The sequence below is a fragment of the Mastigoproctus giganteus genome, chromosome 7 (genome assembly GCF_048544385.1).
Source record: "Mastigoproctus giganteus isolate SK-2022 chromosome 7, ASM4854438v1, whole genome shotgun sequence".
Taxonomy (NCBI): Eukaryota; Metazoa; Arthropoda; class Arachnida; order Uropygi; family Thelyphonidae; genus Mastigoproctus; species Mastigoproctus giganteus.
This window is the reverse complement of record NC_143581.1, coordinates 132,613,544-132,638,135: the sequence shown is the minus strand read 5'-3', so window position 1 is coordinate 132,638,135 and position 24,592 is coordinate 132,613,544. Positions and strand designations below refer to the sequence as shown.

The 24,592-nt window shown below is 37.7% G+C and overlaps 1 protein-coding gene across 1 annotated transcript in view; it reads right to left on the bottom strand.

Moving 5' to 3' along the window:
* The window catches only part of LOC150083207 (tRNA (34-2'-O)-methyltransferase regulator WDR6), a 760,490-nt gene that overhangs the window by 55,921 nt on the left and 679,977 nt on the right, over positions 1-24,592 (bottom strand). The window contains exon 22 of the mRNA XM_090378434.1: positions 13,264-13,407. Coding sequence (XP_090234560.1) covers positions 13,264-13,407 — 144 coding nt within the window. The remainder of the gene's footprint in view (positions 1-13,263; positions 13,408-24,592) is intronic.

Sequence of the window (24,592 nt, the reverse complement as noted above, 5' to 3'; positions counted from 1 at the left end):
GCTAATAACTGTGCTAAAATTTTCTGTATCAGAGGATGACTAGGGAAGGATTTACACTGTAGAGCATTAACAGCACTCAACGAGTCTGTATAAATGATGGATTTAGCGTACGAGGCTTCTTTTATATTCTCTAGGGCTAGTAGAATACCATATAACTCTGAGGTATAAGTACTGCATTCTGGTGGGAGCTGTCTGGAGATGGTGGCATTTGGTAGTACTACAGCTGTGCCAACTTTATTACCAGTTTTGGATACATCTGTGTATAGCTGAATGAAGCTGCTAAACTCGGTAGAGTGAGCCATATGTATTTGTCTAATGTTGATATCAGAGAAGTTATTCTTTCCCCATTGCTGAAAATGTCTATCAATATGTACTGGAGCCATGGAAAGCCATGGCTGCATTTCCATGCTAGTATCCTGGAGGGTGTTAGAAAACTTCAGGCCCCAGCTTGTGATCAAAGCTTCAAACCTAATGCCAGATGGTTTGTTGTAACGCCGTTTAGTTTGATAGATTTCTCTCCATTTTGGCGTGAAGAGGTATTGCCACATGGGATGATGTGGGAGACTGCTGATTTTGGCTGCATAATTTAGTAGTAGAGTTTCCCGCCTAAGGTGTAACGGTGGTTCATAGGCTTCGGTATACAGGCTTAAGATTGGTGATGTGCGAAAAGCCCCCAGTGCAACTCTTAATGCACTGTGATATACAGGGTCAAGCCATTTCAATACACTTGGCCTGGCTGAGTCATATGCAGGAGACCCATAGTCTAACCGGGATCTGATCAGTGAGCGGTATAGATGTAACAGCATGTAACGATCTGCATCCCATGACATAGAAGAAATTACTCTGAGAAGATTTAGTTTTCTAAGACAACTTGTACGAATATGTTTTATATGTTCCAGGAAGTTTAATTTTTTATCAAATATTACACCAAGAAATCTTATACTAGGTTGGAAAGTAATACAATGAGAATCCAACTGAAGGTCTGGATCCGGATGTAAAGAACATTTGCGACAGAAATGCACAGCAGTCGTTTTTGGTTTAGAAAGCCGATATCCATTATTTTTGGCCCAAGAGACTATTTTGTTAATGGTGCCTTGTAGTTGTCTTTCAATAAGTCTCATATTTTGAGAATGACATGACATGGCAAGATCGTCAGCGTACAAGTATGTGTCAACTGTGTTAGGTATGCACTTGGTAATAGAATCAATCCTAATGGCAAAGAGTGTGGCGCTCAACACTGATCCTTGGGGAACTCCCTCTTCTTGTACATATGCTCGAGATAATGAAGAGTGGAATCGGACTTGAAAGGATCTATTGCCTAGAAAGTTCTTAATAAATTTTGGGAGATGACCCCGAAGTCCAAATTTATGCAAGTCCTGAAGAATCCCATATCGCCAAGTTGTATCAAAGGCCTTTTCGATGTCAAAACATACCATAACTAGGTGTTCATTTCTCAAGAATGCATTCCAGATATTTGTTTCGGCCTTGATAATGAGATCAAGCGTACATCTTTTTCTCCGGAAACCATACTGACTTGGGCTTAAAATGTTTTGAGTCTCTAATAACCATGTCAGTCTGGCGTTAATTATTTTTTCCAATGTTTTTCCCAGACAACTGGTTAGAGAAATAGGACGGTAATTTTTGGGATCTGTGTGGTCTTTCCCTGGTTTCAGGAAGGCTAGCACATAAGAATGGCACCAGCTAGCGGGGTAATACTCCTCTAAGAAAATTCTGTTATACAATTGTAAGAGTACAGTTAATGATTCCTCACTTAGATGACAGATCATGGTGTAATAAATCCCGTTGGGACCTGGAGCACTGTTTTTCATTCGTGCAAGTGCATTACGCAATTCATTCATGGTCAGAGGTAGATTATAAGAATGAAGGATGACAGTATTAAAATTTAGTTTGTATTTTTCTGTCTGGGATTTTAGCAATTGAAATGCAGGTTCATATGTGGCAACAGCTGAAAGCGTTTCAAACGTAGTACCTAAGGCATTGGCAATTTCTGTAGGTTCAGAGATTTCTTTCCCTTTTACAAGTAGGATAGGAGAAGTTGTCTGCGAGTATTTACCATTAATTCTTTTGATTTTTTTCCATATTGTAGAAGTATCCGTGGATCTGTTTATGGTGGAGGCATAATGCGCCCATGCTTCTTTTTTACTCTCCCGTCTTATATGACGAGCTTTAGCTCTGACTCTCTTAAACTGTAGGAGGTTAGCTGTGGTTGGATGTTTTCGAAAAATATTCCAATATTTGTTCCTTTCTTTTTTAGCACTGTTGCATGCTTCGTTCCACCACATTTTTGGATGAAGCCGGATTTTGGATGATGATTTTGGTATAGCAGTCTCGGATGCTTTCATTATTGTATCTGTAATGTAGCTTACTGCAGAGTCAATTGTGTGGGTTGCTATGAAGACAGTATCTAAGTGAGCTATTTCTTGGTATTTAATCCAGTTAGCCTTAGCAAATTTCCAGGTTGTCCTAATGTTACTCTGAGGAGTAGAACTTATACAGAAAGTACAGATGATAGGAAAGTGATCGCTCCCGCGAGGGTTATTAGTAACGGTCCAGTCTATGAGAGGAAATATCACTGGAGAGCATATTGAAAGATCAATAGCAGAAGTTGAGCCAGATGATAAATGCACGTATGTGTGAGCACCTGTGTTTAAAATTGTCAGGTTATGTTTATCTAAAATTTTTTCAATTATCTGTCCTCTGGAGTCAAGATGTTGAGAACCCCATAGTGGGTGATGGCCATTCCAGTCACCCATAATACAAAAGGGAGCAGGTATTTGCATTACTAAATTATCTAAATCAGCAAAGGTGTATGTATGATTTGGTGATAGATACAATGAAACTAATGTTATTGTGATTCCAAAGGTGACATGGACAGCAATAGCCTCTAAAGATGTTTGCAGGGGGATAGGTCTAGAGGGTACCGAAGAGTTCACTATCAGTGCTACTCCTCCATGAGCTAAATTAGATGAGTTTCTATCTTTTCTATACATATTGTAATGCTTAATTGTCATAGATATTGCATTTGTGAGATTTGTTTCTTGAATGCATACTGCAACAGGCTTGTATTCAGATAGAAGATCGTAAAAGTCGTCAAAGTTAGCACAGAGCCCACGACAATTCCATTGAATAACTGTATCTATTGTTTGGTTTTAGCTAGTGTCTGCTAACTTCCATGAGGTAGTTTGCTTACGCCTGTCTATTTTTCCTTTATCCTTCTTTGAGAAGACTAGTCTGCTTGTGTCACTGTCGCCTTCTGGATGAATTTCAAGAAAAGTGTCATCTTCATCCGCTTTTTCATCAGTGTCCATGGTATCAGATCTGAATGTGTGCGTATCAGTTCTTTCAGAGCTCTTAGTTTGTACTTTCAGTTGCTGATTGGGATTCTTATCTGGAGGTATTGTTACCGGAGTATTTACTTCTTGGGTTGCATATTTGGAGGGAGATTGTTCTTTTAATGAAGTAAGTAATGATTTCGCCCAACCAGATATAGAGATATTTGGAGGGACGAAGCAGTCAGTCTGAGTTGACATTGTGCGTAGCTGTTGAGTAACTGAGGCGTATGTAGATGATTTAGTAGGGATTGCAAAGTGTTTCTTTGCCTCTTGATATGACACTTTGTTCTCTATTTTATATTTCTGAATGTTCTTCTCTCTTTTCCATTGGATACAGTCCTTAGAGAAGGCAGAATGATTTCCCTGGCAGTTAGGACAGTTTTGGGTTTCATTATTACAGTCCGTATGTGTGTGTTCTTTTGAACCACAAGAAGCACAAGTGACTATTCCTCTGCACACAGTTTGCGAATGACAGAATTTTTGGCACTTAAAGCACCGAACTGGGTTGGGAATGTACGGTCGAACATGGCATCTGAGATATCCAGCTTTTATAGTTGTCGGGAGATTTGGTGACTTAAATGTCAATATGACTGTTCGTGTAGGGACAGGCTCTCCATCTTTTTTGATGACAATTCTTTTTGCCTGGACTACATTTTGGTTACTTAATTCGGAGACAAGTTCATCCTCTGATACATTTAGAAGATCCCATTCAGATATTACCCCTTTAGAGGAGTTCAAGGTGGTATGTGGGGTAACCTTTGTGGGAATTCCACCAAAGGTAGATATTTTCAAGAGTCTTTCAGCATGTCTGTGTTCACTCATCTCCACTAATAGGTCTCCAGATCTTAGTCGCCGAACCATTTTTGGAGGCCCAGCCACATTTTCGAGACATTTCTGAATCAAAAATGGGGAGAGCTTACTAAATGGTTGGTCTGTGGAGGAATGCAATATTAAGAAGAGAGGAGCAGAAAAATCTGTCCCTTCTTTTTTTTGTCTCTTAGCCTACTAAAACAGTCCTACTATGGATCTCTTGATCCATAGTAGGACTGTTTTGTGTTGTCCATAGTTGCTCCTTTTAGTCCCTGGAGAGTGGATTTCTCCTCCCAGGCTTCCAGCCCCGCCACGTGGAGGCAGGAGCGGTGCCACCAGTGACCAAGCGATAAGGTTGCTGATTTTGGTATTTTGGAAATTAGAAAATAACGTTCAACTACGATCAATCGCTCTTTTAAGAAAATCGCTTTCAAATCACTGAAGAATCGCTTTAGTCACTCGCTTGGCACTCGGGGCCTTCATTATGCCTGGGACTTCTCAAACTGCACCCAAAAAAACTCCAGCTGAAATAATGAAGGAATATTGTGAATGGAAGAAAAGGATATTAGAAATTCAAACTATTCCAAATCATAATGAAATTCAACTATAGAGAGTTCTACTATGCCTGATACTTATCAGGAATCTAACTCCAGCAGAACAAGTGAAGGAATATTGTGCATGAAAAAAAAAAAAAAAAAAGCAAAATTAGGAATGGCTAATAATGAGATTCCTGATTACATCCCTATAGTGTCTACATGAGCTGACAGTAAGTTTGAAAAACTAGTGTACAAAAACTCATTTGGATTTAGTTGTAATGTTTGTGATCATTTATGGTTTCAATTAGATTTGAAACCATTTCCAACAACTTCATATGAATTACTTCAAAATGAATTTCCTTTACAAGAAGTGAGTACTTTCACGATGTGTAATACTTCATTAAAAGAAGGACGGATACCAATTATGGCCACGTCAAATGGGTTTATATATCCAACATATTCTATAGTGTCTACACATATCCTATAGTGTCTATAGTTTGTTTGTTTGTTATTTGGTTTTTAGGAGCATTAGCAACTAAGGCCATATTGCTCCGGGATATGCGGTGGTCATTCCCTGACCTTTCCGCATTCTCTGTATTTGGTGGTGACGGGCTTGAACCCAGGTCTAATCAAGTAGCGTGTGCAATGCACTGCTGCTGCTCCTTCCCACCTGGCTACGGAGGTGCAGTGTCTATGGTGATTACATCCCTATAGTGTCTACACGAGCTGACAGTGAGTTTGAAAAACTAGTGTACAAAAACTCATTTGGATTTAGTTGTAATGTTTGTGATCATTTATGGTTTCAATTAGATTTAAAACCATTTCCAACAACTTCATATGAATTACATCAAAATTAATTTCCTTTACAAGAAGTGAGTTTCATGACGTGTAATACATGTCGTACTTCATTAAAAGAAGGACGGATACCAACTATGGCCATGTCAAATGGGTTTCTATATCCAACATATCCTACTGATTTTCCTCCAGTGGATGTTGTAACTGGGCATTTCATATCGCTACGATTACCCTTTATGCAAATTCGTCATTTATGTTATGAACATGGACAATATGGGATCATTGGACAAGTAATAAATGTACTAGTTAACGTAAGTTATTATTATTATTAGCCATATGGTGCAAGTAAGCCTGAGGCTTATGCTGCACCAGCCAAAAAAAAAAAAACCACACATTACCGAGAGAGAGAGAGAGAGAGAGAGAGAGAGAGAGAGAGAGAGAGAGAGAGAGAGAGAAATAGAAGGGAATTACCAAGAAAGCAAGAAAAAGAAGAATGATGATATTTACCCTGGGTTTGCCAAGCCCATACTCACCAGATGTGAGCCCCTGGGTGATTCATCAATTACCTACAGAATTAGATGATGATTATGCCATTAATGTACATATAAAACAAAGACTCATACATAAATCATCATATCTACAAGGATGTCTGCAGAAGAAAACAGTGAAAATATGGTTATGGTATTTGATAAATTCACCTATGTATAAATTCTACGGCATATAAGTGAGTGACAATTTCTTGGGGACAAATGTTGATAGTGAACAGGAACATTCAGATTAAATTGTGGAACCTGTCAACAATGATGATGAACTATTGTTAATTCAACAACAAACATTATTACGGTTTGAAGATAAATATTTATGTATAGCACTGGATAAGAAATCATCTCCAACAAGTTTCATATTTGATATACATGCAGAATTAGATGATGAACTATATGCATGAAAATTTAAAAATGGATTGAAAATGATTCCCTTTAGGATGGCATCGAGTGAAATTCGTAGATCTGATCATCGTGTAGTAACTCCCTAACATTTGCATATGGCAATGAAAATTATACGAAGGCGTACCGCAGAAAATTTGGAAATTGCTTTTAAATCAGTAGGAATAACAGCTAACATTACTCGTTCTATATTGGAATCGAAAGAATTTATAAACAAGTCATTAGAGTCTAACTTGGCATTTCTAAAATCAATTCCCAATTCAGCATATTATTGGAGTCAATGTAAACGAGATGTGTTTGCCATGATTCGTCAATTAGGAAAACCTGCAATGTTCTTGACATTGAGTGCTTGTGAACCAACATGGCCCATATTACTAGGTATGTTATACAAATTCAGATATAAATGAGAAATTACAACTAACGAAGTTATGGATCTGCCTTACATGGAAAGAGCTACATTAATAAATGAAGACACCATAACATGTGCTATATGCCGACCGGGCTAGCCAGGTGGGTAAAGTGCCTGCCTGGCAACCCAAAGGTTTTTTTTTTTTTTTAAGTGTATTTAGGGTCAAACGGCACAAGGGGTTCCCCCTATCTCCGCGTAGTTTACATTGTGGGTGAACCAGTTGACTGGAAAAGCCAGAGATTTAAAAGTGTATGGACTTTGTATATGTGTGATGCCTTGTACCGTTGTTCATCTGGTCATTTAGCCGCTGGGCCCCTACTGAGGCCCAACGTTGCCCCACTTACGCCCCGTGGAGGCAGACCAGGAACCCAGTAGTCTGTTTCACTCTGGCAGGTCCTGCCACTTAATTTCCTGAGATTTCGGCAGCTAGGACCTTAAAAAAAAAAAAAAAAAAAAAAAACAGAAACGCGTCGACGTAGGGGTAGAATCGCTTAGTTTTGCTAGGCCAAGTTATGGGCGTAAGGTAATTTAGATATGTTAAGGGTAGGGCTTTCGCTAGCTTATAGATAGAGAGGGGGGGAGACAGAAGGCTGGGGGGAGAAAGACAGAAATATGGGGCCAATAGAGTAGGTAGCCCCAGTTTTCAGTGGGACATGCCCATGTCCCACCAGAGTAGAAGATAGAGGGTGGAGAGGAGAGGAGGACGAAAATGTCCCCCCTCCCCCCAGGGAAGTAGATTTAAAGGTGAAGGGGGGCTAGAGTGCCCTCTTCAGATCGCCATATGGCTATTGGCAGCTATTGTTTCAAGTTTCTTTACTCATGGGGCAAGCTCCGTCCTTGTGCTTGTGTCCCTCATCTTTAGTTGCAGCCTTTACATTGTGCTGGCTGGTGTCTCAATAGTGGTACTTGATGTCAGTCATTGTAGATGGTGATTAATGTCCTTCTCCTGATGAAGAGGTCTTGTGCGAACTGGGATAATGCTCTATATTCATCCTCAGTATCTATGAAATGGGATTCCAATCCTTTTGGTAGGTATCTTATTTTTGTTATAAGTACCCCTCTGAGGTCTTCATATTGTGGGCACTCGTACACTATGTGATTCCAGCTTTCTGTCTCCCCGCACGTACAGTTTGGGTCCTCAGTGAGTCCGAATCCGTGCAGCTTCTCATTGTAGGGTCCGTGTCCTGTTATTAGAGATGTCAAATGGTACCCTGGGAAGTACCAGGTCGGCTGTTTTGGGTAGATTTTCTGGAGGTCAGGTAGATATCTTCTGGTTATCTCACCCTTGGTGGTCTCCGTCCATCTTCTCTGCCATAATTTTAGCAGGTGGTTCTGTAATCTAGTTTTTTCCGTTTTTAGGTTGTTCGCTGGGTCAGTTGTGTAGTCCAGATGTGTGGCCGCCACTCCCCTGGATAGCAAGTATAGCAGACCTGTGCGAACGACCTCCAGGTCCAAAGGAAGCGCTCCAGCGAGTACCTGTAGTGGTGGAGTACTCACTGTACTACACGCACGCGTCGTAGTTAAGAGTATGGTCCTTTGGATCATGTCCAGAATTCTTCTATTCACTGCCAGTGCAGTTTTTGGGAACCAAATTGCTGAGGCGTAAGTAATTGCTGGGAGAAACGTTGTCCTGTAATATAGCGTCAGGGCTCTTTTTTTGAGTCCCCAATCTTTCCTAGTAACTCTGGCTACCAGTGCAGAATAGCTCCTGATTTTTTTTCTTATGTACTTTAGGTGCTTGTGGGTTCGAATCCCACCTCGGGCTTGGATCAGAGTAAAATGCAAAAACTTTGAGAGGTGCATTATAGCCACAGAAGCCAATGCGCCAACAACTAACAAAAAAAAAAAAAAAAAAAAAAAAAATGTGCCATATACTTTAATAAAATTGTTGAGAGTATACTCAAAATTTTATGTTATGAATTTCTTTAAATGCATTGAATTTCAACATTGAGGAAGTCCACATTATTATAGATGAACAATGCACCCTCTGCACCATTAGAAGAAAAAGAAGTTGGGTGGAAGAAGCAATGATAGATGCATTATGTTCTATAGAGAAAACTTCAGATTATTCAAATTTACAGCAACATAAACATACTTTTACTTACAAAAATAATAATGCAAACCGACGCGAATGTCGAATTGAAGCACCTTTTTGGCCACTGTCGCAAACGTCTCGAAAATCTGCTACCAGTTCCTTAAATGCTAATCTTCAGGTAATTCTTCAGTGGGGCAAAGACAACTTAGTTGATTTCAACCCTTCTAAAACTCAGTTTTGTCTTATATCTCGCAAAAAGGATTCTTCTGCTCCTATGCTTATCTTTAGGGACACTCCGATTTCTAGGCAAAATGATATATCTCTTTTGGGGGATTACCCTGACTTCTAATCTCTCTTGGCACAAGCACATTACAATTATTGCTTCCTCTGCATCTAAAAAACTTGGTTTTCTCTTTCGCTCTCGGCATTACTTTTCTTCCAAACAGCTGCTCACTCTGTATAAATCGCAAATCCGCCCTGCCATGGAATATTGTTCCCACATCTGGGGTGGTACCCCCAAACCCTCTCTCAGCCTTCTTGATTCCATTCAGAAGAGGGCAGTTAGGTTAGTTAATGATTCATCTGTAACAGAGTCTCTCCACTCGCTTTCTCACAGACGTACTTTTTTTTTTTTTGGTAGTTGTTGGTGCATAGGCTTCTGTGGCCACACTGCAGACGTATCCTAACCCTATTACACCTATTCTTTTAGCATTAGCATTAGTAGAGGCATTTGATGCAAGAAAGCAAGCTTATGCAGCATCAGCCAGAAAAAAAACAAAAAAAAAAAAAAACACTTCCACTTCACCCCTCTGTTCGTTCAAAATACCTGTCCAGATGAGCCTTAAACTTATTTAGGCTATCAATTTCCACGGCAAGGGCTGGAAGTCTGTTCCACCAACCAACCACCTGCAGGCTAAAGGCAAATTTCCACACGTCTATCTTACATCTGTCCTTCCTCAATTTGAATTTATGCCCTCTCAGGTGATTATTCTGAGCGAGAGGAAGAATCCCATCAGCATTGAGCATGCTCAAACCATTCAAGGCTTTATACACCTCTATCAGATCACCTCGCTGGTGCCTAGTCTCCAGACACTGTAATTTGCAAAATTTAAGCCTTTCTTCATAAGAGCACCCCTTTGTTCCATTCACTAATCTTGTTGCCCTTCTCTGTACTCGTTCCAGCAGCTCTACATCCTTCTTCAAATGAGGCCTCCAGACCTGTATACAGTACTCTAGGTGTGGCCTGACCATTGCCTTATACAAGGGAATAATCACCTCCTTATCCCTGCTAGAAAAATTCCTATATATCATTGACAATACACCATGAGCTACTCTTGCAGCCTGTCTGCACTGCTCAGAGAACTTCATATCTGCCTGCACAACCACCCCCAAGTCCCTTTCATTCTCTACCACTGTCAGTGTAGTACCACAGAGTTGATACGTTGCTCTGGGGTTGCTGTTTCCCATGTGTAGTACTTTACATTTGTCAATGTATATTTTTGCACAATATATTTCCTGTTTTCCCGACAATAGTCACCAACTCTCATGGATGCCCATCAGAACGCTGAATTGGTGCCTAATTTCTTCATACTCTTGCACATAGCGCGCGCGCACGCACACACACACACACACACACACACACACACACACATAAACATCCTCCTTGGCTAGATCATGTTCTGTTCCAGAAAGGTCTGCAAACATTTCACAAGTTGCATATTTTTTTTAGGCTATGATGCATTGGAGAATCACTCCCTTTAGTTCTACCCCGAGCCACAGCACTCCTGCTACTTTCTGCTCATTGCTTTGCTGCTCTAGTCTAGGGCATTATTTACATTTAAATACAATTTAATTGATTAACAATGAAAATTAATAATATTAATTGACAATACTACACTAAGCTAATAGATTCCTAAATGCAGTGATACATATTACACTATCAATTTCGAGATGTTATGCTATACTATAATGATTAGAATGTTAATTCTATTCATTATAGTATATTCTAATCATTATAATTAGAATGTTAATTCTAATCACTACAGTATAGCATAACACATGATATAACTAATGTTAAATTAGTTATATCATTAGCCAAACACAAAAAAAAAAAAAAATAAAATAAAAAATATATATATATATACAGTTGATTCCAGTTATTTGGGACACGTCGGGACTAATGCATTTTGGCACGATTAAGCGGCTGCCCCAATTATCCGAAGTTTCACGTAAATAGTTAAAAATACAATGAATCCCCACTTACAATTGGTTCACTGTACAATCAAATCACATTATGATGGACTCACCATAGTAAATACCATTTACTTTACTAGTACCATAAGCGCCGGTCATTGTAATCAAGTTTGTGAATTGAATTTTAATTCTATTAAACAGCGATTCTAATTAGCGAAAATAGGAGGAATATTATCCACAGGCTATAAAAGTAAACATATATTAAGCATAAATTTACCCTTTATTACCTTACCAATTAAAAAATTAAATGATACATGAAAATCAGAAGAATATACGTGATAACCGGAATAATTAATATGTACTGTAATATGTACATACTAACTAGTTCACTGACATTCCTGTTCACCGACATTGATGGGTGGGGGTTAAAATTTAACACACTAAAAAGATAAGCAATCAATAACAAAGAATACAGCACACACAAATTGCATGTGATGCGATACGCGCAAGTGAGAAAGGAGTAACAAGTTACGAAGCTTTAAAAATAGGAATGAAGAGAAGATTCTGAAAATTAATTTTTTTATATGATTGAAGATTACATGTTAGTGTAAACACATTTCACCATAATAACGCACAGAATTCCAGCTGTCGGTATTATCGCAAATTCAATAAGATCGAGTTTAGTATCCATTTATGATAGATTGCACTAACAGAAAAGCCCAATAAACAGGTGACTGCTAATTGTTTTTATTGTTTTATGGTTGTGCTTCCAGAAATCCGACCGAACCATGTGGTACAATCGTAGGGTAATTTCCAGTGCTGTGGTCTCCTGCCCCGATTAAACGGCATGTTGTCCCAATTAAGCAAAGTAAACCTGGCTGTTTTCTCGATCGGGTTCTGTTTTTTAGGATTTGCCCCAAATAAACAGCTGCCTCAATTAACCGGGCCTAAATAACCGGAATCCACACACATAAACAATATATATATATATATATATATATATGTGTGTGTGTGTGTGTGTGTGTGTGTGTGTGTGTGTGTGTGTGTGTGCCCAACAAGTCATTAGAACCTTTGAGCTACTTATTTATCACAATTAGAACCTTACTTTTCCTCCGTACTATTGGTTACATGCTATTATATTTGTGCCAAAATATCGACACAATAGCAGTATAAGTAGTGAGTCTTAACTTACAAATTCTCTAGTTAAAATTTAAGACATGTGCTAATAAACGTGAATAAGACTATTTGATATGGTAAATTAATCAAGAAGATGGTAAAATTTCCAAAAAACTTATCCGATAATTTATATTCTACTATATATAATATTTTATATTATGAAACACAGCACATGTTATAGTAGAACCTCATATATATGGCATTGCCAGGACCCAATTCATACTACATTTTCGAAAAATTCTGGCTTTCTGAAGGTTACACACATAGCCTAAACATTCAGAGATAATTCACTATTTTTTATAGTAGCACTGGTCCATATAACCTCAGAGAATGATAATTGTCAGCATCAAGTGAAAATGTTAATCTGTATTGCTGGATATTGCCTAAAAAATAATAGGTGCATGTTCAAAATGGATTTCAGCAATCAAATTGCCTTAAAATCTAAATACATATTACTGTACTATTAGGAACTAAGTGTGAAATAGTGAATATCTCACAAAATGAATGATATTTGATACATACAGTCTAAGAAATATGAAAAACAGGAAGAAATTTGTGTTTGTAAATTATTAATGGAACATAATGCATAAATCTGGTTTTTTTTTTTAAAGTCCAACCAGCCTATTTTCCTTATGGCTTTGTACAACTGATTACCCTCAGAGAAATATTCAAAAGTGCCAGATTTTCAGTAAGTTCCAAATTTAAATAAATAAAGAGTTATTCTAGCAAGAACAATAAATACAAAAATACAATGAGAGAAAAAAGTACGCATCTGCAATTTTTTTTTTTTTTTTTTTTTTTTTCAATAAATATACTCTCCTTGAACAATGAAATGTGCTCTCAAAAGTTTTTGTGTTCAGCACACTTGATGTGTTTCGTTGTGGCATAGTCAAAAATTATTTGGTTTTACTGAACTGTTAAGAACTCTGGTACTGAAAATTAATCTAATTTTTGTGGTAATATATGTCTTCTACACAACATAAAAAAAAAAATAGCAAATACAATGTTTTACCTGACACTTGGGCTGCATGAGCTGGAGGAAATGAGATTGATGCTACTGCAGTTATATCATTTGAAACTGTAGATGAAGAAAACTGAAGTACAGTGGCTTTCATGCTATTATCATCACCACCAGTACAGAGAAATAAGATTCTGTCTGCAAGTTATAATATATTAATTAGTTTAACACATAATTATAAAGATGTATACACACACACACATATATCTAAATATAGAAGAAATACAGAAAAAAAAATTGGAAAATGGGCAATGCAAGGCAATTAGTGCTTGCTAAACCCATTAGAAACAATACTGTAAAAATAATGTTTAATTATAAAACTAAAGAAAGAAAGAGATGACCATGAATGTAAGTGGCTGCATAAGCAATATCCAACATCATGTCACATAATACAGTGAAAATTCTCTTAACGGACACCTCTCGTTAACGGACATCTCTCTACAACGGACATTTTCAAATTCCCCAACTCACCTGTATTGGTTTTAACGTGTTTGCAGCTTCTGTCTAGCGGATATTCTCTGTAACGGATGCAGCCAGGCAATCTGCACTGTTTCGTTTAGATTAGCACTTAATTTGATCTCCCCATAACAGACTGCGGGAGAGCTCAGGGAACTTTTTCTAGGAACTTTTCTTCCACGTATTGCCTCAATCGTGTGTTTATTTTCTATTTCCGATTCTCTGAATAAAACCCTTTTTCAAGAATTTTAAGGCACGTGTAAAACTTCTGATGAATTCGGAGTGTGCAGGGGGGGGGGATATGGTCGGCCTTTTGTCTTTTCAGTTTCAGTTTTGTTCAGTGTCGTGTGAAGTGCACAATGTCTTCTCGTAAACATTTAACTTTAAAAGATAAAGTCGAACTCATTAATGCGTATGATTGGCAAAAAAATAGTGTTCGCAATCTCGCTGCAAAATTCAAAATTGGGAAGATGCACGTAAGCGACATCCTAAAGAAAAAAAATGAACTGCTCAAATAATTTTGGCAACGCGTAAATGATCAGGTTCAAAAATCATTCCCGAAACCTGTTGGACTTCAAATCGACAATGTTACGTATGAGTGGTTTTGTTGCGAATGTGCTAAAAAAATTCCCATTAATGGGCCTATTATTAGGGAAAAGGCTTTGGAGGTTGTGAAATCTATGGGAGTAAATGAGTTCAAAGCTTCTGTGGGATGGCTAGACAAGTTCAAAACTCGGCATAAAATTTCTTGGAAAACCGTAAGTGGTGAAGGTGGATCTGTTGATACTGGGGTTGTAACAGAGTGGACCGTCAAATTGGAAGATTTATGTCGTGATTTTGAAGCTAAGGATATTTACAACTGTGACGAAACAGGGTTGTTTTTTAAAGCTCTTCCTGAAAAAATAATTAGTCTAAAAAACGAAAAGTGCCAGGGCGAAAAAATTACTAAGGAACGCTTGACTGTACTATAGTGTACAAACATGCTGGGAGACTTTGAACAACCTCTTGTTATAGGAAAACCACAAAATCCTCGTTGTTTCAAGGGCATAAAGTTGAATCTTTTGAATGTTGACTGGAAGTCTAGTAAAAAAGCGTGGATGACACGAGATATCATGAGCGAATGGATAAGTCACTTGAACCAAAACATGATTCGTCAAAACAGAAAAATTATTCTTTTCATGGATAATGCTGCATCTCACCCATTGAATTGTCCAACATTCAAATCGTTTTTCTGCTACCAAACACATCTGCGGAGTGTCAGCCCTTGGATCAAGGGATAATAAAAAATTTTAAACTTCACTACAGAAAACGTGTTTTAAGACATCTCATTGCAAACATGAATGATGTAACATGTGCGAGTGACCTTGCAAAGAAAATCAGCATCCTAGATGCGATTCAATGGATTTCCTCTTCAGTAAATGCAATTAGAAAACAAACTGTCGTGAACTGTTTTGTAAAGTCTGGCTTCTCAAACGCAAAAATTGAAGTTGTGAACAGCAATGTGGAGCACCAAGAAGAACAAGAACTTCAACATCTATTGATAATGTACAACACTTCAGCTACAAGTGACCCTGGCTACAAAGATATAGACTCGAACCTCACTACAGAAGATGGTGCTATAGATATCAATGACATTATCATCGATATTTTTCAAGAAGTTCCTCATGAGGATGAAGAAATGGAAGGAGGTCATTCTGTCGAAGAACATATTAACGACGAACCACCGATGAAAATAGAAGAAGCGCTCATACAAATCAATCGTTTAAAAATGTTTTTCGCCGCTGAAGAAGATACTGAAGGGCTTTTGATGGTTTCTTCACTCGAAACAAATGTTGAAAACAAAATTATCAGCCGGAAGAAGGTGCAGAAGAAAATAAGTGATTACTGTATGTATTTTTATTAAGATAAAGTCATAATATGCATAGCACAATTGTATGTATATTATTTACAAAAATATTGTGCAAAATCTGTATATAATTTAATTTAATTTTACATAAAACTTTTAACGACTTTTCTTTATCTCTTATGTATGTAATTGTATATTATTTACAAAAATATTGTTCAAAATCTGTATATATTTTAATTTAATTTTACATTAAACTTTTAACGATTTTTCTTTCTTTCTTTCTTTTTTTTTTTTCCCCCTCAGACTTCTTGTTAGCGGACACTTCTCTTTAACGGATACATTTTTGTTCCCCATGGCTGTCCGTTAAAGGGAAGTTTCACTGTATATAGAAGCAATATGGGGGGAAAGCAGAAAATGAGCAGAGGGCATTATGAGTAGTGTAAAGCAACTAGTGCTCACTACACCCATTAGAAATAAAACCATAAAAATAATATATTTAATAATAAAAATAAAATTTTCATTATAAAGATAAATAAAGAAAAAAGAGATGACTATGAATGTAAGTGGCTGCATAAGCAATATCCAACAACTTGTCACATAACATTATAGAAGCAATATGGGGGAAAAAAAAGTGGAAAATGAATATTGCTTGTGCAGCCACTTACATTCGCAGTCATCTCTTTCTTTCTTTCTTTATTTTTATAATTAAACATTTTATTTTTATTATTAAACATATTATTTTTATAGATTTGTTTCTTATTTTTTATTTCTAATGGGCTGAGTATATACAGTAAATCCCCGCTATTTGCGGGGGTTACGTTCCTGAGAAATGTCGCGAATACTGAGTTATGGCTCCCATAGTAATAAAGGGGTTCCGTTCCAAAGTATGAAATATATAAGAAAAACTAGTCTAAAACTTTGTCTATGTATGTATTATATGTACCTTCATAATATGACTATGTACATAGACAGTACATAGTGAAATGCAAGCATATGGCATCGAAATGAAAATAAGAAACAATTTAATATTAAACGTAATATTTATTAGAAATTTCAAACAAATCTTTCAAACCAGCACCTTTGCTATAGCTAAAAAACTTATCCCGCCAGTGCTATCACCCATTTCGCTAAAGTGTTGATAAAAGAGTTTTGCCTTTTCACGAATGATGAGTGAATTTAACTGAATTTTATTTTGAGTTTGGTCTTCTATCCACAGATTTAAAGCTTTTTCCATTTTTTCTAATTTAACATCAAGAGTTACAGAGCAAATTTTTGAAGCAATTAGCGCATTTTCACGGACACTACGGTGGATTTTTTCTTCCGATTTTTTGATTGATCGTACCGTTGACTCATTGATTTTATAATGTTTTGCCACTGAGGAGACACTTTCACCATTAGAAATTTTATTTAACTCAATTTTATTCGCTAATGTCATCACCTTCTTTGATATTTTCACATTTCTCTTGTTATTCGTAACCATATTTTTGTATGGGTTAGAAAGAACTTGTCCACAATAAAGTCACTTTCTTCCGTTAACACACTCGAAAAAGTCTATTTTACACTGCAGAACGGTAGATTTATCATTATTGTAAGCATATAAATTAAAAGCAAATGACGAAACCTTCCATGATAAGCGCATAACGCGTACTGAACAAGGATTAGCCAGAAACATTCACGCTCGCGATTTTTTCACCCCCTCTTCCCCTACCCACTGAGTGCTGTTTTGACCGGGAAAGATAATTTTAGCCACGCCCATGTTTTTTTTATGGCGGAAAACATTCACGGCGCTTTAAAATTCACAATTTTTTAGGTTTCATTTTATATTAAATCGGCGATCGCGAATAAGCGAAACCGCGAATACAGAAAACCGCAAATAGCGGGGGTTTACTGTACATCCATTTCAGTCACAAAAACAATTCTTGTGACTGAAGTGATCTTTTGAGACAGTGATACTGCAAAGACAGTGGTCACTGGAGAAGTGGTAAGAAAATACTATGAAATGTTTGACTCCATTATGTACATATTTCAAATTCGGAAGTAAACATAATAATATCAATGTAGGTTTTGAGTGCTTTATTATCTTAAAACATAAGGTCTACCAAGATGTACATAAATATGTCTATAAAAGGTTACAATCGGCCTATATCATTAGCATTAACATTAGTAGAGGCATTTGATGCAAGAAAGCAAGCTTATGCAGCATCAGCCAAAAAAAAATAAAGTAAAATAAATAAATAAAAAATAACCACTTCCACTTCCACTTCACCCCTCTGTTCATTCGAAATACCTGTCCAGCTGAGCCTTAAACTTATTTAGGCTATCAACTTCCACGACAAGGGATGGAAGTCTGTTCCACCTACCAATCACCCGCTGGCTAAAGGCAAATTTCCGCACATCTATCCTACATCTATCTTTCCTCAATTTGAATTTATGCCCTTTCAGGTGATTATTCTGAGCAAGAGGAAGAATTCCCATCAGCATTGAGCATGCTCAAACCATTCAAGGCTTTGTACATTTCTATCAGATCACCTCGCTGGTGCCTAGTCTCCATTGACACTGTAATTCGCAAAACTTAAGCCTTTCTTCGTAAGAGCACCCCTTTGTTCCATTCACTAATCTTGTTGCCCTTCTCTGTACTCGTTCCAGCAGCTCTACATCCTTCTTGAAGGATGTAGAGCTGCTGGAACGGTAAATCAAGAAATTAAGAAATAAATGGTAAATTAAGAAAACATGCAATTGCAAGAATGTTAAATAAACAAAACTTAATTTCACTTTTGTTTACTTGCAAAAGATTAATGTAGAGGCAAAGGTAGTGGGAGTTTTCTCCGTAATGGTTGTATAGTCACAGCTCTCCCTAAAATTTCAGTATTGTTATATTTCACTTTCATTATTGCTAATCATAATTCAAAATTAATATTTCTTTGTCGTGCTTTGCAAATGTGCACATTATGACCGCAATCTGTGTGAGAGATTTTTGCAGTGATTTTGATTACACTTTTTGGGCTGTACCTAGCATGCTTAAATATGATTTAGAACAGCAAGTTCATGCAAAATGGGTGGGAGGTTGTACATGTTGAAGTTTAACATTGACAAATGTAAAGTACTACATATGGGAAACAGTAACCCCAGATCAACGTATCAACTCTGTGGTACTACGCTGACAGTGGTAGAGAATGAAAAGGACCTGGGGCTAATTGTGCAGGCAGATATGAAGTTCTCTGAGCAGTGCAGACGAGCTGCAAGAGTAGCTCATGGTGTCTTGTCAATGATATACAGGAATTTTTCTAGCAGGGACAGGGATGTGATTATTCCCTTGTATAAGGCATTGGTCAGGCCACACCTTGAGTACTGTATACAGGTCTGAAGGCCTCATTTCAAGAAGGATGTAGAGCTGCTGGAACGAGTACAGAGAAGGGCAACAAGATTAGTGAATGGAACAAAGGGTTGCTCTTACGAAGAAAGGCTTAAGTTTTGCAAATTACAGAGCCTGGAGACTAGGCATCGCCGAGGTGATCTGATAGAGGTGTACAAGGCTTTGAATGGCTTGAGCATGCTCGATGCCGATGGGATTCTTCCTCTTGCTCAGAATAATCACCTGAGAGGGCATAAATTCAAATTGAGGAAGGACGGATGTCGGATAGATGTGCGGAAATTCGCCTTTAGCCAGCGGGCAGTTGGTTTGTGGAATAGACTTCCATCACTTGTTGTGGAAGTTGATAGCCTAAACAAATTTAAGGCTCAGCTGGACAGGTATTTCGAACGAATTGAGGGGTGAAATGGGAGTAGTGGTTGTTTTTTTTTTGGCTGATGCTGAATAAGCTTGCTTTCTTGCATCATATGCCTCTACTAATGCTAATGTGACTTCCCAACGGCTACAGTCAGTGCAATTCAGGTATTGTTTGTTTGTTTGTTATTTGGTTTTTAGGAGCATTAGCAACTAAGGCCATATTGCAATTCAGGTATCCAGTTTGTGAATGAAGTGCATGTTTTTGTGTTCAGCACACTTAATGATGTGTTTCATTGTGACATAGTCAAAAATTATTTGGTTTTACTGTGCTGTTAAAAACTGTGCTACTGAAAATTAATCTAATTTTCGTCCAATTAATTAATTAATCAATTAATCTAATTAATCTAACATATGATGCAAAAAAATATACAAATTTTAAAGAACATTTTTTTCAAGTTGACACTCAGAGAAAATCGAAGACATCCATTTCCCAACCTAAACATACTGTAAACATCAAAGAGCAGAGCTTACATACTGAAGAAGATTTTATCAGAATATTTATGAAATGGTTATGTGGGTGTAAAATGAAAAATGCTCTTTTGTTTTCATTTATATTCTATGATGGTGGTTTAAACAGCTAGAACTGGAAGAATGGAATTAAAACACAAAAAAAAATTAGGCAGAATGGGTGCTCATAAAAAAGTTGAATGTCTTGGATTATGAAAAGTTTTTCTCAGACAACAAATATCAAGGTATAATTAAGTGAAACAGACTACAGATTTGTACATATAATGAGGACATTAGAAAAACAGGGCAATACTGTTGAACAAACTGATTGTTAAAGTGCTTTGTGGAAAGGACGAATTACAGTTATGAGGCCTCAATGGAACAATTTCATTAATGAAATTATAATGAAAGATGAAAGAATTATAATGAAAATATGAGGAAAACATCATTTGAAGACTAACTGTTTCTGAGAAAAACTTGGAAATATTTAATAACAAATTGCCAAACTGCTAATTAACATTAGCATTGGCAAATGATGCAAGAAAGCAATCTTATATGCATCAGTCAAAAAAAAAAAAATAATAATAAAATAAATAAATAAAACCCAACCCTTCCCATTAAACCTATTCATTCTCTTCAATTTATTTAAGCTGTCAGCTTACACAACAATAAATGGGAGTTTTTCCTGCAATTAACTACCCACTGGCTAAAGGCAAACTCCCGCACATCTGTTCTGCAACTGCCGTTCCTCAACTCAAATTTGTGCCTCTTTGTGTGTGGTCTTAGCAAGAGGAAGGATCCCATCAGCATTGAGTTTGCTCAATCCATTCAAAGCCTTAAACACCTTAATAAGATCACCTTGCAGGTGCCTAGTCTCCAGATGCTGCCATTTGCAGAACTAAAACCATTAATGAAGTAAAATTTTTTATTTTATTTCATTATGACTATTCCTGGTGCCCAAGGCCTCTTTTCTAATTGAAGCTTTTCTTGGTAAGAGCACACTGTTGTTCTCTGCAGCAATCTCGTCGCTTTTCTCTGTACTCATTCCAGCAGCTCTATATCATTCCTAAAATGTGGGCTCTGGACTTGTATACAGTACACAAGGTGTGGCCTGACCACTGTTTTATGCAACGGGATAATCACCTCCTTATCCCTGATAGAAAATTTCATCAGCAAACTTTCCAAGGATGAATTGACTTACAAGGTAAGTCAATTACTCTCATTGTATACTCTCTCCTATCATGTCTGGGCAGAATTGCACACTTTCAAATTTAACTCTAACTGGTGACTTTTTTTTTTTTTTTCAACGTTGATCTGTACTTTTTAAGTACGTCTGCAGATCTCCTACTCTTAATGTAATTAGTGCGAATGTGTACAACAATATCACCTTTTGTGCCTTTAAAAGATATCTGCTCTACGTCATCAACTTTTGTCCCCTGCAGACATACCCTGGTCTGCAATAGAGTCACCAATAATAACTAGCTCCTGTGGGTCCAGAGCTTGTGCCTTGAAGAGTGTCACTGTGTGTGTTGCCTGATGCACAAGAATGAGCTCTGGCATTGAGCTGGGCAGCTGAGAGCTTGATGGGCCCCCTATTTTAATTCCTTTGAGGGCATCTCTTCAAATTCTCATAGCCACCCATCAGAATGCTGAATTGGCACCTAATTTCTTCACACACTGCACCTAGCGCGCACACACACACACACACACACACACACACACACACACACACACACACACACACACACACACACACACACACACACACACACACACACACACAAAGACATCTTCTTTGGCTAGATCATGTCCTGTTCCAGAAAGGTCAGCAAACATTCCTTCAGTTTAATGCCCATAGAGTCCGTATAGTTGCAGATCAGATCCAAAATTATAATGGGAGAAAAAGAAATAGATACAGCCTATATCCAAGAGCCCTACACTCATGCATCCTTCACCAAACAATCATACAAGATTATTGAGGCTACCAAGGATACCATGTGGGCTGCCCTGATAATAAGAAATACGAGTCTAACAGTAACTAAAGTCAGTAATTTATGTTCCCCATAGCAGCTTGTGCACAAATTAATCCCCCTCCCCAAAGGAAGCTTTCATGTAATATCATTATACTGTAAATCTGGCTAAGACATTGGACCGAACTTACATTCCTTACAAACAGCTCTATCAATCCTACTTAGCAGCAAAATTCTGGTCTCCATGGATGCAAACTGCAGTTCCTCAATATAGTACAGTTACTCATCTCATAGACCCACATCCAACAGATCAGATAGTGCCGGCATTCAAATTGGGCATGACTTGGAGGACTTCATAGCTACTTCTCCATTCAGAGTCCTAAACCAGCCACGCAATCCTGCAACATACAGCAGTATGCTGCATGAAAGTGTGATAGACATAACAATGGCCACAAATGCCATTGCACACAAGTTTATAAATTGGAGAGTGCAGGATGCCTGGACTGCGTCCATGAGATCACTTTCCAGCTGGGTCGTCAGCTAGATCAGATTCTCCCCTCCCTCAGTATATTATATTGCTAGGTATAATATTAATAAGGCTAATTAGAACAAATTTACAGAAGCACTAAACTCTACTTTTCTGAGAATTTCCTCACATGATAACTAGCAACTACACCCTGATGATCAGGTGTCAAAATTTACTAACCTAATCATAAAGGTTATTGAAGCCACCATTAGGAAGGAAAAAACCCTGAACAAATGCAGACCCCCCCATGGTGTTCAGAACTGAAGAATCTCCAGCAAAGGGTGTACCAGGCAAGAAAGCATTTTCAAAGATCTATATCTGGCTGGCCTCTAGCTTGGGTAAATGCTTGGAGGGAGACATATTGCTCCCTGAGAAATAACTACACACAACTAATAAAACAAAAGAAAAAAGAATCATGGAGGATTCTTGTTGGAATCTCCGGTAATGCAGACCCTTGGGGTGTTGTATACCACATAGTTACCAACAAGCTGCCTAAAGGAGGTGGTCTACACCACTGATACAGTGGCAGAACTGACAACATACACTTGGGATGAAACAGTCAATAAAATCCTGGATTCTATTCCCAAATGATGACCAAGCTCTTGCTTCCGAACAAACCAACATCTGCAACGAGAAGGAGCCATATTTATCTCCTAATATAGAACCCCCTTTCACAATAGAAGAGCTAACTAATGCACGCAGCAGAATCAAGAAAAAGAAATGCCCTAGTCATGACTTAAGTCTCAGCACCTGGATCCTAAGATTAATCCTAAAGAATCCAGCGAACCTCCAAATGGCCTAAAATCATATAGACCAATAGCTTTGTTACCAGTTTTGATCAAGGAATTGGGAAAGGTTATCCTGTTTTGCCTAGAAACACAACCTGAATGAAAACCTTCAGTTGGACAAAAAAAAAAAAAAAAAAAAAAAAAAAAAAACTGTTTCAAACCTGGGGATTCAAAAGGAAGATCCTTGCTGTTATCTGTAAGACAATCTTCCTCCCAATAATTACTTATGGAGCTGGTGTCTGGTTTTCTAGATTACTTCTAGTTAACTGCAGAGACAAACTAGGATCCCTCAAGCCTGACGTAGCCAGGTCAGGAGCACGAGTGCAGTAGCACACGTTCTTTGAGTGGACTGGGCTTCAAGCCCGTGACTGCTAAATACAATTAACATTTGTATTGATTGATTTATTGTAAACTTCACTGACCTAGTGGTTGTGCCAGAGTATAAACAAGAACAGCATATTATATTTCTCATAATAACTAGGGCATGCTGCACAGTCAGTACCCCTGCTTTGCAAGTCAACTGGCAGTGCACCTGGCTGGTGCACTGCCACTTGACATATAAATGATCCGAATAGGCCCCAACTATAGACTTAGGAAGCAGATCCCAATCTTACAGATCAATATTAATCTACTAACCAACCTGAAATAGGAAAAAAATACAAATCTATCTGTACCAGAAGTGGCAGGACTGGTGGGACCAATCAGACAAATGGGACGTTACTAGGAGGTTCTTACCACAGGTAAGAACCTACTTTCCGTGGTTGTTTTGGTATATAGTCCTGATTTGCACCAGGACTATATACCATATTTTTGCTAACAGGGTATGGTTCCCTGAATGCAAAACTATGCCAACTGGTCCTCATTCAGGATCCTAAATGTATCTGTGGTGCTGAAGAGGATTGGGCACATCCCAATTACCATCCCCACAGATGCAGACTCATCACAAAGATTGGACCTATAAACTGAGATGAATAAAAGAGATACAAACCTAAATGTGACTGACCTGCCAGGATGTATTTCCCATCCAATGAGAAGTTGCATGTCAAACTGGTTTCTAATTACTTTTCATAATAAAACCAAACTCTCTTTCATAATAAAACCAAACTCTTTTTATAAACCAAATATATTACTTTTATAAACCAAATATAATAAACAATATATTACTGTTTTCTATATTGCCAGTATACTATTTATGTGTTGTATCCCGTGTGTTGTTGGTACTGGATTTAACGATGCAAGGGCTACTGAGGCCAAATTGTGTCTGTTTATTCACATGCAGCATATCATTAAAGATGTTAGATTATATGCTCTTGTACAAGATAATACATTTTAAATACATTAAAAGTGCCAGCCAGGCTAGCCAAGTGGGTAAAGTGCCTGCCTGGCAACCCAAATGGGCTATCAGAGTAGTGCAAAAACCTTGGGAAGTGCATTATGGCCACAGAAGCTGATGCGCCAACAACTAACAGAAAAAAAAAAAAAAAACCATTAAAAGTGATTCTA